Here is a 17,566-nt window from a genome sequence, read left to right as displayed (position 1 = left end):
CAAAGAACTTGTAGCTGTAATGCACTGGCAGTCAGTCCCTTGTCATGATTTTCACCTATTTTTACGTCAAGCCTAAGCCTACAACGAATTTCAGTAAAAGCTAAAAAATAAAATACAATTTTAAAAAAATCCTGCAGTGTTACTGACTGCTACATTTTGCATTATCTTCATATGTAAGCCAGAATCTCTCAGCTGTGCAAACTGGGTTACAGACATAAAGAACTCCACCGAGTTGGGAGGGTGGGGGTGGTGCTGTGCCATGCCAGACCAGATGGCAGACTTCAAACTTATCTGCAGCCTCTTCTCTGAGTATGTGCAGGCCAGGAACAATGACCATCCATGAATGGACCCTTTCACCCCTCAGACACAAACAGCTACAAGAGCATCATCCACACATTTCTCTATTCTCTCCTCACTGCTTTCTTCTCCTATTGCTCCAGCACAGCTCACTGAAACAGAGACAACTCCTTGCTGGCAGAGGGGCCAAAGGAAGAAGGAAAAAGATAATGTGGGTGGAAGGGACAAGTTAGTCATACAGTCATCACTTCCCCTACCTTTAGCTCATGCTATTACTTCACTTCATCAGTCTACATTAAGACAAAGTATCCCACATACAGAAACAAAGTTTTTAAGTGTATGCCACTCATACAACTAAAAACATAGAAAATTAAATGCAATTTACCAGTTTAAGAAAGAATACCGTTCAAGTAAGGATCTGGGAAATCATTTTGTCAAAGATAAATTTCAATTTAACAAAAAATTATGGGGTTTAGGGTGGGATAGAAATAACTTTTCTTCTTATTCGACAATGCTTAAGGGGGACTTAAGACAAGAACATAAGTACAGTCAGAAAACACTTAGTACCATCATGACAAGATCTTGAGACTACAAAGCAATAGTCCTTGAAGACATTACTGTTCACACTGTCTAAAGAGATAGTGTTAAGAATTGTTATTAAAGAAAGAAAATAAATCACCATGACAACTAATAAACCCACAATTTTAGACAACCCAGAGAATTCCAGTCAACTCCTCCAAAACTGGCATAAAGGCAAATTCAGAATGAGAACAAGGATGGTCCTGGCCAATAGAACCACTGAGAGTTATCATCTATCATCATGCTGCTGTATCTTCAACCACACAAAGTTCCTACAGCACAGGCTGCTAGGAGGAAGAGGAAAACAAGACCCTAGGTTGCCTGTCCAAATGGGTGTATTCCTGCTCTCCCTTCCAGCCTCCAGCACTTGCTACAGCCCCAGTCAGACTCCTCTGAGCCCCCCCAATTCCCCTAAATAACAAAGAATGAGCCCCAGAATAGCAGTAAGTTTTGGTATGTTAAGGATCAGTAAGTGCCAAAGCTGGGACAAGGGAGGAGATGAGACAGTGTAAGCAAGAACTGTGAGGAAGGAAGGATGAGAGGAAAGGGAAGTTACATCTTCCCATTTCTGGTGGTTGTGGAATTGCAGCCTTTTTCATGACATTGATCACTATTACCAGTCAGAAAGTATACTAGACCACACATCCCTTCTGCAGGTCAGTGCATGGCAGTTCTTTTACAGGACTTTCCTGCACTTCCATGTCAGAGAGCTCTCAAATACAGAGCAGAATTATTTTTAAAGATAAAATACTGAAGTTAATAACTGCAAAGCTTAATTTCCTTTTTCAGACAAGCATTTCCTCCCATCACAACTGCTTCCATTTTACTTAGGAAGAGCATAACATCAAGTTGCAGAAGAAAGGACGACTTTTCAAAGTACCCCTACTGCCTGGAGAGGACAGAGAGGATCGGTCAAAAGGGCAGAGCTGCCAAGACACCGACCTCTTTGATAAGAGCCACGGCAGTAAAGAGAAATTTTAAAGGTCAGCTCAACTACAGGCAGTCTCAAGGAAGACAGGTAAAAGGGCTAACTTGAAGCACTATGTTAGAATAACAAATCTCAAACCAGATCTGCTGTGGCCATGAAGGAATAGCCTCTCCCACTTTCTGCAAAAAAACCATTTGGATTTTTTCCCTATATGGGCACTAGGTCTTCTTCAAAGGCTATTTCCTCAGAGGGATGTTCTCTACTAGAAGCAGCACCTTTGAGTCAACTGTGTAGGTGGGAAGGTACAATTCAGCCCTACCAGTAAGAGGTGTTTTGGTTTACAACCCATCCATGAAGATTAACAAACCCTTAAATTAGTTTTCGGTCACTAAACAAATGAAAAAGGAAATAAAAGCTTTGTTGATACCCAATGATTCTTCCAAATAATCCATTTAAAAAGTGGATTTCATTCAAAAAACACTACCACAGAATCTGTCACAATCTCAAAAAACTGTTTTCCCCTTTTCCATTCACCAGTGATGAGAAAAGAAAGCTACTCCTCAGTAAAAAATCCAATCCCATCATGTAACAGTTTTCATACTGAATAGCTGAATACCAATTCTGTAAACCTGGGGAAAATGTCTCTGAGTTGAACACCTTCCTCGGGCTACTGAAATTCAAAAGAACAGACTGAGCAAAAACAAAGCAGCAGAGTTAATGAGTGCAGAGGTTTCTGCTCTAAAGAGGGAAGAAGATTCTGGCTCTCAAATTACCAACACTTCTGGTTACCCTCTTCAAAGGAATCATTCTTATCAACTTATCTGGGAAGAGAAACAATAGCCACATTCTTATGAGAGAAGCAATCACTGGTTTTACAAAGGCAGTGCTCACACGTCCCTGAGAAGAGCCTTTGGGGATGATTTTGAGCCTTGCAGTCAGTGGCCAAGGAGCTCAGAAAGCAACTGAGAAAGCAACTGCAACACTGGCAGCGATATAGATTAGCTTCCTGCAAAGACAACGCCACTTCTTGACCTCTCCCTTGATTCACCACCACCAAGTCACTTAATGAAGGAGGTGGTTTGTTGATTATTCATGGCAGAAAGAATTGGTCTAACACTCCTGAAGCAAAAGAGAATCTAGAGGGAGACCTGCAAAATCAACTGCAGAAAACACTTTGCATTTCTAAAAATTAAGAAATGCAATCTTCATATTTTTCTTGGGCTATGCAAGCCAGAGTGACTAATTCACATAAATCATCTTTGTAGCATGAGACAAAATGCAAGATTGCCTAAGTTTTTACATAATAAAAGATATATATAACCATGAATAACAGTCAGAGATGCAAAAAAAAAAGACCCACTCAAAAATAAGCCTTATCATAGAATAGAAAGCAAATGATAGACAAACAAGCAATATAATCAATGACAGTCATAGGCTGGCTTGAACACTTAGGCCTACAGCAATAATGCAAAGGTTTGCATTTTAACTTTCCAAAGAGCAAAGGACACATTTCTATCTATGCTTTTCTTCACTCAATACAAAAAATCTCCGGTAAAAACGTACTGAACACCAACTTTTTATACAAAAAGGAAGTTTAACTAAACCATCATTCATTTATTTCTCACCATTTCAAATAAAGATTTAAATTGAAGTGTGACCTTGATGAGTTGATCATTAGACTGACAAGCCTGCATCATTCACTCTACATCAGATGAACTTTTGCTGCAGATGTGCAGAACCATGCTTTCAGCACTGCTCATTCAAATTAGTGTTAATTATTGATCAGAATAAACTCAGCTTGTTCCTGTTTTCTCTCATCTAAGGGAACATGCATATTCGTACAACTGACATTTGAACAGGTCAGATTTCTGTTTAAGAGAATATTTCTCCAAGATAGTTTCTAGTTTAAGTTTTCAAAATTCACCATAACATTTTTCCCATTTCCTCTCAAGTAACCAGCATTTTCAATGTCCACCAAACTAGCTTTTTTTATTGAAGTTGCCTCTCTGATTAAGCAACATCAAGGCACCAAAATTCCAAATTAACATCTGCTATTGTTCTATTGCAGCTCAGTTGTTTTTCTGTTTTGTGCATTGCTTCAAAGAGGTCTCTCTGTCATACATTAAACAAGAATATTAAGTAGCAGCAAATGATTGGTATAGTATAGCTCCAGATAGCCATTCATAAATTGCTCCATGTGTTTCAGGTATTAACTGTACTGTAACAGGATTGCAGTTTTTCAACTGTACTTTCTTTTTTCCACAGATGTGCATTCCTCAGATTTAAATTAAAAGCAATATAGGAGATTTACTTAGAGTAAAAATACTAACTATAAAAACATTAAAATGCATGGTTGGCTTAGGAGGAAGAAGAAATGCAGAAAGCTCTTAAAAAAAGCAAAACCAAAACACGTTCTTTAAAAGAAGAGCTGCCTTGCAGACAGGACCAAAACCAGAGAAAGGAGCAGCTACAGCAAGTGCAGCCCATGTAATTAGCAATCTTAGTCTTTAATCTAGCCCACTGCACTGCAGATGTTTAGCTAGGAGCTGTATCATGGGGCATGGGGTGGGATGAGCTGTCTAAGTTTGATGAAAAAAGCCCAAACTGAACAAAAATCTTGAATTAGTGGCACTCTACCTCAGTGATTGGTTGCCCCTGTGACGTCAAGTCCAGTTCCTGAGGTCTCGTCACCTTATCGATATCCAAGGAGTCCATGCTGGAAGCTGCAGAGGTCATGCTGGAGCGGGAGGAGTTACTGATGGAGCGCACCTCAGCATCGCTCACCGTGCCAGCAGATGCCGTCCTCCTGTGCTGAGCAGTAACCACTGGTTTGGTGTCTTCTGCAATGGACTGTTGGGCTGCCTCATCCATGCTCAAAGAGGCCTTCTCCAGCTGCGCGGTGATGTCATCCAAAGACACGTTGGCATGTGACGGTTTAGTCACCTTAGAGGAGGAGGATAATCCTTTCATGCTGCTGTGCTTAGCAGAAGGTCGACTAGCAGGTGGTTTCTGAGCTTTGGGTTCTGTGGCAGGACGTTTCACTGCAGCGTTGTTTGCTGAATGAGACCCGAAGCTGCTGAGCTCCTGTTCTATGGAACAGAGATCAGCCATGAGGGCATCCAGATCCACAGTCTCCCCCTGATTCAGGGCTTCTGCAACAAACAACAGCTGTCAGTATGTGCAGAGTTATTTCATATGCAACTCCTCGCTTTGTGGTATCAAATCTAACAGTTAGGGTAAGGGAGTAAAGGAAGCAGCATTTTCTTTTCCCATCTGTATTGCAAGATCTTTGCTCACTGTTAAGCAGAAGTTTATTTGCACTACTGCTCTTGAACAGTGCACCTTTCACACTGTTAAGGTTAAACACATTTGCCAGCAAAAGAAATCTATAAGTGTGCAGATTATGTTTGAGAAGTTAAAACTGCTTTTCTATGAACCGATTTAAAAATACATCTGCAGAGCATCATGCCTCAACTTTTCAAAAAAGTACAGGTGTTTTGCTAAACATTTGCTAAATTGCAAAAGCAATGCAACTGCTTTAAAAGGCAAACAAACAAACACACTATATACATATTCAAGCTTTTAAATTAAGGTTTTCCTTTGTAGCTGGAATAATTTTTTTTTCTTAACCTAATATTTGAAGGCTAAATAATTCAACAAACCATTTAAATTGTACATGGAGAAGCGATATGAGAAGTTGGCAAGATTGGTTTCCTGACGGAGAGGTGATCTCTTCACTGGTGCCACAGGCTTGTCCGTATCCAAACTCTGAAAAAGATTGAAAAAAGGGCAAAATAAAGTTTGACAAGGAATTGGACAAGCAAACCTTTAAGATGATTGAGAATTAATTTTTTCTAAGAGAAATTTTTCAAAATCTCCTGGCACATAAAAAAACCCAACCCTCTTTTTCAGGCTTTAGACTAAAAACATACATCGTCCTACAACAGAGATTTAGCTTCAGATATGCAATAAAGAAAAGGTGTTAAACCCATTCTGGTTTTTGCTGAATCAAAGGAAGGAAGCGTATTCCACATGCTTTTTTAAGTGGTGTTACATGCTAGCTCATTTTGAAACATAGGCAGCTGGCTTAGCTGTAACAATTTCTCTGCAGCAAACTGGGCAAGGATCTAAACACATTCAGCCTGTGATACCCTAAGATATGCATCATTAGCTTATGAGCATAATCGTGGCATAAGTACATAAAATTCACTGAAGAATTCTATTTCATTAAAAGGGATTTTAAACTGGCTAAATTCAGACATTTTTTTCAATGAGCCTTTCCTATGAATAATGTTAAATTGCGACAGCAATCCCTAGTCAGTTTATGTAGGACACATTTTTTTTTTTTTTTTAGAAAAACTAGTAGAGGTTAAAAAAAGAGGTATTTCTTTATTTCTAATCTTGAAGTGTTGTGTTATGTTATGAAGACTAATGTGGGTACAACATATAACATTATAATAAATACCAGGATTTGTGAAAGAAGCAAGCAGTAGGGCACTGTGATCCAGCTGGTGACCCAAGAGGTACATGACAGGGCCAGGAGCTGCTGCCCCTGGAGTGACAAGTGTTACATGAGGAATCCAGCTCTTGCCATCACTGAAGGTCAACAGGCCTGCAGAATGTCTGAATTAAGCAGTGCTTGTACTGATAAAGATTTTATGAAGATATGCTTGTCTGAAGGAAAAGCATCTTCAAGTTCCAACAGAATAAAGTTTCTCACCTAAGCTTTTTAGTTCCATTTTCTAAATCTTTATTCAACTTTTGTTAAACAACTAAGTGCACTATTTTTCTCCTAATATTTATCCTCACTAAACTCCCTTCTCTCCTCAGCCTGGCCCAAACTTAACTACGTCCGTCCATCTGTCCATGCCCCTGACCCACCCCCCTCCCCCACCAAAATCAATTAGTGAGTCAATCATTACTAAATGAGAAGACAATACTGAAGACTTGTCTTCCATCAGATGGAAAGAACCTCACCTCTGATGAAGCTTTTGTGTTGACCCAGACAGAATTGTGTGTGTGTGTGGGGAATATCTACCTATAACCCCGGAGACAGAAGAGGCAAGTTTGGGCTCATTTCCTGCTACAAAAGATTTCCTGTAAAGCAAATCTATCCTGGTTAAAAATACCTAAAGTGTATTTTACTGACTTTAATAATAATAAAGTTATTTCACCTCCTCGAAAATACATGTGATACTCTCTCACTGTTACCCGGAGCACATTCTCCATAGTACATTACATTGCTAAAACAGCATTTTGGAGAACTGCTAAAAATCGAAACAGCACCAAAAGCTTAGTTCTGAATAATCATGAGAAGCAAGGTAAGATTTCCCTCATTTAACCTGCATTGTACAGCAGGATAACTTAAGCAGTATAAGTGTTAATCCTCCTTGCCGAACATGGCTCACACATGGTGCAGATTTGCGACTTCATTTTATAACGCTTTTGTTAGACCAACAGTTAAAGAGGGCAAAGTGCATTCCAATGATCTCATGGGCATTTTAACAATTTAAAATCTTTTAAAAAGCACTTACATCTGGAGAGGAATCTGGGTCTTACTTGAAATCCCCTTAAAGCAAACATTTATGAAATCTAAAAAGGAAGTTAAAGTTCAAGGAACTCAGGGACAAAAAAACCTTTCCTCCTACTGCTCTTGGAAGTCCAGCTGATAAACAGCAACAAATGCTGAGACTACAGGAGAATGCACTTTAGATCTCATTAACTCTAATCACCCCTCTTTATTGGGACTTCATTAGGCTGCATCAAGACCTGATCATTTTCCAAATAAACTAACTGACACACAACTAACTCCATGAACTTGTTTATACAAAACAATATGAGGTCAAAGTCTTTGGGGAAATGTCATTTCTCAATAGTTACAAAAGATAGAAGGGCAACTGTCAGGCTATGTTGCAGACTGTGTTGAAAAGCAATATGAAGGTGAAAAACCAATAATGTGGCTCCCCTGTTAACCACCCATTAGCAGGTTTTAAAAAGTTTGCATGGACCCACAATTTGAGACATGACCTGCAATCTGCAGGTCAATAGTGTAGCTATAAACCCCAGGTAAAATATGCTGATCTTTTTAGGCTGCTATATATGAAAAAAACAGGGCAGAGAACAAGAGGTTCAAGACCAATTACCCACTGAGTTCTTCTGTGAAGATCCTCACTCAAATTTCACTCAAAGTCCAAACCTTCAAAATGGTTTTCACTTATCACTAAAAATCCTTCATGTGAAGTTAAAAACGCAGCAAGAATTAATATACAGATTCATGTCATACTCTTCCATTCATTTCAAAAAGCAGGATTCTTTACTGCCCTGCATGTACAAGTTCAGAAAAAAAATTACTTTCCCCTATAGCGCTAGATACATTTAGAACCTGCAGGCAAAGGCTTAACCAGAAGGTAACAGACGAGCCTGAATTTGAAATTTGTCATCAATAGCTCAATTTTCCTTCAGTCTTTGAGTAAGACGAAGATGAGAAAAACTGCCTCTTCTCTACCATACCATCTACTCTTCAGTTACCATAGCTTTGCTTAATGATACACAAGGAAAGATTAAATACACTATTCAGGAGCTGAAAAAACCCTGCAGGCAGTCACAGAGAAATGGCCCATCACCCCGGGAAAAGCAAACCATGCAAAATGCAAGACCTGCTTGGAAAGGAAAGGAAAAGCACTGGAAAGCTGGGAGTGCCAAAAGATGTCCTATCAGCTGCTTCTCTGATGCAGGAAGAGTACTCTGGAACAATGATGAGTCCTCTAGGGTGTATCAGGTCACTTTACCATGTCATCAGCGGAAACGTTCACAATTTCCTGTTCCTTACTGCTGTTCAGGTGTGACAAATAAATGCTGTCACAGCTAGACAACGTCAAACCACACGTTTGGAGATACAGGCTATCTCTAGTCAGCTAATGTCCATGTTTCTTTACATACACAAGGACCAAATACCAATTCCATAGTTTCTGGAAGGAATCATACCCTTTGGGAAAGGTCAAACTACAAGGTTGTGAAAAATTAATTCAACAATCTTGACATGGGGAAAAGAAGACAATTTACAAACTTTTAAAGAGTACTGAACTGGTCACAGGCTAAAGTTTACCTTGCTGCAAGCAGCAGTGCTGAGCAGGTATCATCCAACTGAAGAGAACTGTAATACTTCAATGAGATATTTGAAATATCCCCCACCTGTGTGAGTTTGTCCAGTTCACCCAGCCAGGCCCCAAACATCTTGTCCAGATCCTGGTCTTCCTTATCACTATCTTCTTCTGCACCATGGTCAAGCTCTTCATCTGACAATTGCTCCATCTGAAAAAGAAAAAAGGTTGATACTCAAATTTTCGTATCAGTGTCTAAGAAAACTGGTGTCAGCTACTACATTTCTGAAAAAGTATTCTGAACTCAAAGCACGCCTGTCCATTACCTTTCTAAAACCTGCATAATTCACAGCTTATTATCCTGCTCACTAGTGAAGACTTAGTATGAAAGTTGCAATGGATAATTACAAAGCCATTTTTGCAGCTCGCTTTTGTCAGAACCATGCAGAAAAAGATTAAGAACAGAGTTCACAATATTTAATACACCATCAGAAATTATTTCATGCTAGCCTTGCATGTGCATTCACTGCCAGCTATTGTTGGCAAAATATATTGACATTACATTACAAAAATCCAACTCTTGTCCAAGGAATTCAGCTGACCACAGTTAAGCAACACCATTCAACCCACAGGAAGTGCAGTCTCACTGCACTGCAAATACATCACTCTACACATCCGTAAACAGAAATACCTAAACAGGCCACAGAGAATGTCAGCAATACATCCCCTGAGACAGTTTAAATCTTGGACACTGACCAGATCAGTTCAGTGATACTGCACAATTTTTATTCAACAAAGAAACTCCTAGCTGGAAGCAAAGAGTCACCATAACATTTATCAGATCCTCCTTCATTCAACAAAGCTGTAAGCAAGATAAAGACTTAATGTTCTCCAAAGTTTAACTGTTACTACCTCAAAGAAAATTAACCTTTTGTTAAGCAAGCCTCTATTCTTTTCTCCAAACATGTCCTCCAGCCCCTTTTATGAAGCTAAGACACACTTGCCTTTCTGGGTATACACACACCAGCAAAACCAGAATGTGGTTCAGAACATCTTTGGGGGTGGGCGGTGCAGTGATCTAGGTAACAATTTGGGAGCTATCAGGCAGCACAAAAGAGGAAATCCTGGAGATGTGCTACAGAATGTCCAGAGATACATGAGAACAGATCACCATCAAGAGCTACACAAAAAATGAATGATGAGTAGTACACCTTGATTTAGCCAAGTCAAAGGATCACAGAATATGCTGCGTTGGAAGGGTCCCACAAGGATCATCGAGTCCAGCTCCTGGCCCTGCACAGGACCATCCCTGAGAGTCACATCATGTGCCTGAAAGTATTGTCCAAACGCTTCTTGACTCTGGCAGGTTTGGTGCTGTGACCACTTCCCTGGGGAGCCTGTTCCAGTGCCCAACCACCCTCTGAACCAAAGGCTGAAGAACCTTTTTCTAATATTCAACCTAAACCTCCCCTGACGCAAGTTCAGGCCATTCCCTTGGGTTCCGTCACTGGTTACAACAGAGAAGAGATCAGTGCCTGCCCCTCCTCTTCCCCTCACAAGGAAGCTGTAACTGCACTGAGGTCTCCCCTCAGTTTTCTCCAGGCTGAATAAACCAAGTGACCTCAGCCATTCCTCATCTGGCTTCCCCTCAAGGCCCTTCCCCATCTTCGTTGCCCTCCTTTGGACACTCTCTAAAAGCTTAATATCTTTCTTATATTGTGGTGCCCAAACTGCCACAATATTCATGGTGAGGCTGCCGCAGTGCAGAGCTGAGCAGGACAATCCCCTCCCTCGATGGGTTGGAGATGCTTTGCCCGATGCCCCCCAAGACATGGTTGGCCCTCGAGGCTGCCAGGGCACTGCTGACTCCTATTCAACTTGCCATCGACCAGGACCCCACAGTTTATATGACAGTTGTTCACACAAAAATACCCCCATGACTTAAAAACAGCCTTTCCTTATATTTTTCTATTGCTTTTCACTTTCTCTTGATAAAGCAGTCAGGGAACAGGAAACTTTAAAGGTGATCCATAATTCTGAGGTCAGCAGAAGCCAATGCCTCCCATGGATGCAAGATACTGCCATCCAGTTGCTCTAGGCAAAGCTGCTTCAGTCCACTACTGAGATTCTACCTCAGTGCAGAGCACAATGCAGCTGCCTACCTTCAAAGGGGTAATAATATTAAAGCTGACTTGTCATGGCACACTGCACTGTGCCAATGCTGAACAAATTAAATCCACCCTCTGAAGCTCCTTTCTTCCAACACTTGCTTTGAGTCCTGCACTAAAAAACGGAAGGAAACTCTTCCTAACATCTAAGGGTGAAGCTGAAATTATAAAAAAAACCCAAACCCAATATGCTTATGTAATAGAGCTGCATTCCCTCATGAAAACTGCGTCATTTGACAACACAGTATTTTTCAACATCTATATACACTTAAAGGATTTTTATTTGTAAGCTAAAGGAAGTTATTAAAGGGTGCCTTACAAAATACGGCAATGAGCTGGCAAATCAAATAAATGGAAACTATGATATAAAACAGTCAGAGCTCAATATTTACAGATACTTTACACTTCTAGACTTTCCTTCTTTGAGCTGTTTTTCATGATCTTCAGTTAGATGGGACTTGTTTTGCAGTGCATTCATTCTATGGCACTGTTCATAACTCATGCTTTCATTAAGAGAGAAGCTTGCTCTTTTTACTAATAAGTCTGAGGATCTGAGATGTGGAAAGCATTCTCAATTTCCCATAAACTGTTGCTTTAGCTATTTTAACTTGGCATCAGAGACACTGCTTTAGTTCCAGTTACTCTGAAGACAGAATTAGCAGCCTAAAGAAAACTTCTACAAGTGAAGCACTGTTATGTCAGCACGTCTGGCACTAAACCCTGTAGTATTTGCCAGCTCCTTGTAGTCCCCACCCAAGCTTCCTAACGTCAGCTGCATTTCCTATGAGCCCGTCAACATTTACTTGCAAAAGGCACACAGAGGACAGCGTCTCATTTAAGACACAGTTAATATTAACTTGCTAGTTCTGTAAAAGGAATTTGTCTTAGCACAAGTTCCACTACTGGAAGATATCCCAAAGGACATCAATTAAAGAATTTATTCAATAAATCAAGGCAGAGACAAAATGCTCAGAAAACAGTATCTGAGCTTTCTGACATAAGCCCTCAAAATGTTAACAACTTTAAAAAAAAAAAAAGAGTACACATATCCATTAAGAACTTCAAATTTCCTTTTACATCCATTTTCTTTCTCACTGCTGTTGATCACAGTAACCATGCACCATCCTTTAGCACGTCATTCCTAACCAGGAGTTATACCTTTCTAAGGATACAACATCTTTCTTTATAACAAGAAAGAAAACTGGCATAAAGTGTAAGGGGTGGGAGGTTGTGTGTGTTTTGTTTTGTTATGTTGGGCTTTTTTGTTAAGGGAGTCATTAAGAACTAAATCAGATGCAAAAAATGAAAAAGGGGTAATTGTTCTAATATTATACCCTAAAGTAAGCCACTCACATTCCTAAAGCATTTACAGGGTAGCAGAGTTTAAGTAACTTTTGTTTCTGCTTAGCTCACACCAGATCAAGTGCCAAAGGAACTTTATGATTCAAGTTATTTTTCAACACTTCACCTCTTATTCTGTTCAAGTGTTTGTCAGAGTAGAACACAAGGAAAATGAGCAGCATCATTATAGGATACCTAGATAAAATACAGTCCTGACACGGTACAGTCTTCCACATGCAAGTAAGGCTGCCAGCACTGAAGTGAGGTCTGTGCACTATTTCGTTATCAGCTACAGACTGTGACAGTCTGAATTACCTGTTTGAAATGCTATTTGAACAGGCAGACTCACAATCACGGTAGGTCAGCTATCAAGTTTCCAAAACAGTTCATTAGGTTTATTAAATGCATGAAGAACAGTATACTGTATTTTACTTCTGAAAAACTACTTTTTCATTAGAAGTGTCCTATTGCAATATTTAACCATAACCTAGTATGTTAAATTACACTGTGAAAAAAACCCTCGCTGATAACTTAGGGGGAAAAAAGAGAAAAATTTACTCTTTCAAGCTGATTCTTATACAAGTCATTGTAGCTTTTAGTACACCAGGACAAGCATGAGATGATGTGATGCTAAAACACATGAGGAAATATGGAAAGCCCAAGAACAATGCTCCAAATATACCATTTTGACATTTTCAAGGAGAGAAACCATTGCAGAATTCTGAAACTAAGAGTTGTCATCAGAAAGCAAGAGTTTTGTGACAGAGTTAAGTTACAATCAAAACTGTACTCAAAATGTCTTTCACTGAGAGCCCCATTCTGCACATTTACACGTTGAGACAGTAGCTCCTGCCTCAAATCAACCCAGCTCAAGATATCAGAAATTTTTATTACATTAACAATATCTTCTTCTATTAAAAACACTCTGCACTGAGAAAGACCAGATATAAAAGAATCAAACAGCAGGATTTGTCTATACCACAAGTAATTAATTATGGAAAAACCATAAGAGAAATAATAATAGAATTCTGTGTCCAACTGGCAATACCAATGTGCTTAAAGGGTCAGCTACAAGAATATGTTTATTCACTATAATTTCAGAAGCACTGTAATAAGAATTTTGAACTAGAAACGTTTAGTATGTTCAAAACCAACTGACGACATAAAACCCTAAAATGAAAACATACCATTTTTCAGGCAACTGATATTATTCATAGAATCATAGAATAGATTGGGTTGGAAAAGACCTCCAAGATCATCGAGTCCAACCCCTGATCCAACTCCAATTACTATATCATGGCACTAAGGGCCACGTCCAACCTCTGTTTGAAAACCTCCAGGGATGGTGAATCCACCACCTCTCTGGGCAGGCCGTTCCAATGCCTGATCACCCTCTCTGTAAAGAATTTCATCCTAACATCTAACCTGAACCTCCCCTGGCAGAGCTTGAGCCCATGTCCCCTTGTCCTATTGCTGATTGCCTGGGAGAAGAGACCAACGCCCACCTGGCTACAACCTCCCTTCAGGCAGTTGAAGAGAGTGATGAGGTCACCTCTAAGCCTTCTCTTCTCCAGACTAAACAACCCCAGCTCCCTCAGCCTCTCCTCATAGGACTTGTGCTCAAGTCCCTTCACCAGCCTTGTTGCTCTTCTCTGGACCCGCTCCAGCACCAACCTTTCTTATTATTTAAATACAAGCTTGTACAAACTCACGCTTGTTCCTGAACTAAGCATTTTCTTCCTAAAATCAACTCTGGAATTTGTTACAAAACTGTTCTGGGGATGCAGTAGACAATACACAAATATTCAAAACACCATCTCAAGAAGTAACTGGTTTTCTGCATTTTAAAATCTAACCTCAGGAACCAAAAGGAACTGCATTGCATACTCTGGTTTGGGAAACATCTCTGTCTGCACCTCATCTGGAATCAAAGTTCCCTCATTTGTGATCGTTCCTATGTCATTGTGACAGGATCCATTTAAGAAGCTGTATGTGACAGAACACTACAGCAATACACTGTACGAGCACCCAGGCACAGTGTGCACACGTAATTTCAAGAGTAAGATTCTAGCAGGTTTTCTTGTCTAACACTCACTCATCTCACTGCTTAAAGAAAAAAGGTTACTCAAACAGAAAAAAAAATGAAATGCTTTCACAAAACTGATAACCAAAGCCTGCATTTATGTTCCATGTTTCTATACATTTTATTGAAGTCATGGCAAATAATGAAAGGTAGTTGGAGCACATACATTATTTGTTTCATATTAATACTCTGTCCACGACAGGGACCAATCAATTCTAGCACGTTTCTCATTAAAAATAAGAGTCTTATGGTACAACTGACACCAGCATTTCTCCTTTGAATTTAATAAGCAGCACACTAAGCCAGTGACACAGTGCAGGTCATTTGCTTTAGTATGTCCATCTTTCTTCTTAAGTTTCAAGTATTCTAAAGTAACTACTCCTGAAAAAGATGTTTGGAGGGGGATTAGAAAGTTAAGGGAAACTCTTTGTGCATTATCCAATGTTCTATAACCCAGTTTACATTAAATAATCTAGATGAAAAGCTGAACAAAGGAGCATTTGTTTTCTTTGAGCTTCAAATAGCATAGGTAGTAGCTAAATACATCCCAAGGCTCCTGCAGCACACAAACATTCCAGTGCCTCTCAAATTCAAACACTGAGATACAAATCTGTCAGCCAAAAAATTCAAATTCAAAACGTCCCAAATGAAAAAATCTTATGTCAAGTGAAAGCCTGCTTCAATATGCTATTTTGAGCCAACTTTGAGTTTGTTTGTTTTTAAAACATGCTTCAGGCAATAGTCTTCCAGACTTGCAGTCACAAAACAAGGTGAAAACACATTTCATTAAAAGCAAAGAGACCTTTTATAACCAATATACTGAAATACTGTGGGTGACTTCTTGAGATCCTGGACAGCAATGTAAGACCCAGGAAAAAAGTCACACCCCAATGGACTGAAGATCCATTAAAGGTGCATAAAGCATTCATTATTACAATGCATCTCAATACTGGGTCACTACACTGGATTCAAGTCTACTACCTGTTTCCTGCCCTTCTTTCCATTACTACCCAACTCATGAAGGAGGTTTTCCTGCATCAGCACATTATCTGTCACAATTCAGTTGATCTGCCCTGTCCATCTCAACTGTATTCCAACTATTAAGGAAGCAAGGGACTCAGCACTGCTCTGGAAAATTGTTTTTATTTAATTCCATACTTACTCTTTAAAATAAACTAATTAGTAACCATTTGGAAATAGGGTTGGCAAAAAAAGGGGTAAATATCTTTATGCTCTTCTTCCCAATTAAAATAAGGCATTGTACTTTAGCAATTCTTCTGTTCTTCAAACAGAGGAAGTCAAGAGCAGACCATGGAATGTACAAGACTTATTCACAGCAGTTGGGAGAAGGAAAATAACTCCAGAATACACTGAAAGAGTTTGAAAAGCAATGTGCAGTTTGAGCATATTTGTTTTTGAAGACTTTTACTTTATATCAGGCAGCTGGTCTAGATTGCAGAAATCCAGCAAGAACGAAAACCAGGCATCCTCACTGTATGGTCTTATTTACAGGTTTAGCTGAGAGATGCAAAACTGGACAGCCCACAATATTCCCTCCCTTACCCACCGATCTGTGCAAGATGCAAGAATGCATCTTTGAAACCACAGAAAAGAAATACTCGTGTCTGAATATGCATGTTTTGAATTGCAGACAGGTCAGAGTTTTATTAAAAGATCAACTAACGGCTGCTGAAAGTAACAGTTATTCAGTCAAAAACATACACAGCATTTCTAACTCCACTCTTCAAATTAAGCACATGCCCATACAAGAACTTGCTTTGGCCTGTAGCTGTATTTTAAGTCCAGTCAAACAACAACCTTTTCACTAATCTCATAAAAATATTTTTCTTTACATTGTTTATAAGTTTGTGATATAAATATTTATTGCAACACAAGTGAACACATAACTTACATTTTAGCAACTGCTAACGAAACAATTGTTTGAAAAAGCAACTGGAAGAATAAAAAGGTCTTTATCAGTAATCAGATGGTAACATCAAAGCAAGCTGTCTCACTGCTTCTGGAATCCCCCAAAATACATCAGTGCCGTATACAATAAATACAGGATTTTTTAAACTTGGTGCTTTTATGAGAGCACTGTTATCCCTGTCAGGTTCTAAGAGGCTGTTCAACAACTACCCCTGGAGATTCTAACCAGGAAAGTCAAACATCCCACAGTTGTTCCCTGGTCTTCCACAGATTCAGCCCCAGATCTTTAGAACGAAGCAGACTGTGTTAAACAGGGATCTGACAACAGTGTTATTCACAGACAATACAAATATGAAAGAATAAAGCTCTTCTTGGCTAGCAACATGAAGAAATAGAAAAACATTATTCTTCATATTCATATCCTCTACAGCTCTCTTTGTATTTAATCAGAACTTATACACTCCTCCTCTAACTAAAGTTGACACAAGCACCCACAATTTCCTGAAATAAACTGAAGATACCAGAATGTTTACTTCATCATCTTCATTTCTAACATGGGGAAATGATTCTGATGTGCCACAGCAAAATCACGCACAAAACACCTACCCATCCACCCCTTCTTTGTTTGAAAGCTTTAAGAGAGAGGTAATATGCAAAGTGCATCAAGCAGAATACCCAGTATTCCCCAGGGTTGGCTTCTGGTTTTAAGCTGCCTTTGTATCATTATTACTATTTATATTGACTCTAGCTTTCCTTAATTGCAGCCTGAAATTTTAAATTAGTCTCCAAAGGGTGCCTCCTTGTATATTGAAATACATTTATAAAATGTTGTTTCCTGTAAGATAAAGGATGCACCATAATTACCAAAATGCCTAGAGAAGAATCTAACCCTTTTTGAAATTTGCACTGTTGAGAAGGCACACAGTAAAACCTTTATTCCCTCCAATATATTTCAGTGCCTGACTCACATCTAGCCAAACAGATGCCCCCTTGAAAAGAAGGGGCTTTATCAATAATTGTATCCCATTTCCTGAACTAAGATTCCAGCCAGAGTGCCCAAGTGGACAGTAAATTAATTCCCATAGAAAGAGCATCCTTATGTCTCACTGAACACTCTTTATGAAGACAACCTGAAGACAGC

General features: G+C 39.4%; 1 protein-coding gene across 1 annotated transcript in view; it reads right to left on the bottom strand.

Moving 5' to 3' along the window:
• The window catches only part of RAPH1 (Ras association (RalGDS/AF-6) and pleckstrin homology domains 1), an 87,747-nt gene that overhangs the window by 43,672 nt on the left and 26,509 nt on the right, over nucleotides 1-17,566 (bottom strand). The window contains 3 exon segments of the mRNA XM_050340093.1: nucleotides 4,442-4,956; nucleotides 5,467-5,572; nucleotides 8,996-9,115. Of these exon segments, the coding sequence (XP_050196050.1) occupies nucleotides 4,442-4,956; nucleotides 5,467-5,572; nucleotides 8,996-9,115 (741 nt within the window).

The sequence above is a fragment of the Myiozetetes cayanensis genome, unplaced genomic scaffold, assembly GCF_022539395.1.
Source record: "Myiozetetes cayanensis isolate MyiCay16 unplaced genomic scaffold, myiCay2020 scf9, whole genome shotgun sequence".
Lineage (NCBI taxonomy): Eukaryota > Metazoa > Chordata > Aves > Passeriformes > Tyrannidae > Myiozetetes > Myiozetetes cayanensis.
This window is presented reverse-complemented; position numbering and strand designations above follow the sequence as displayed.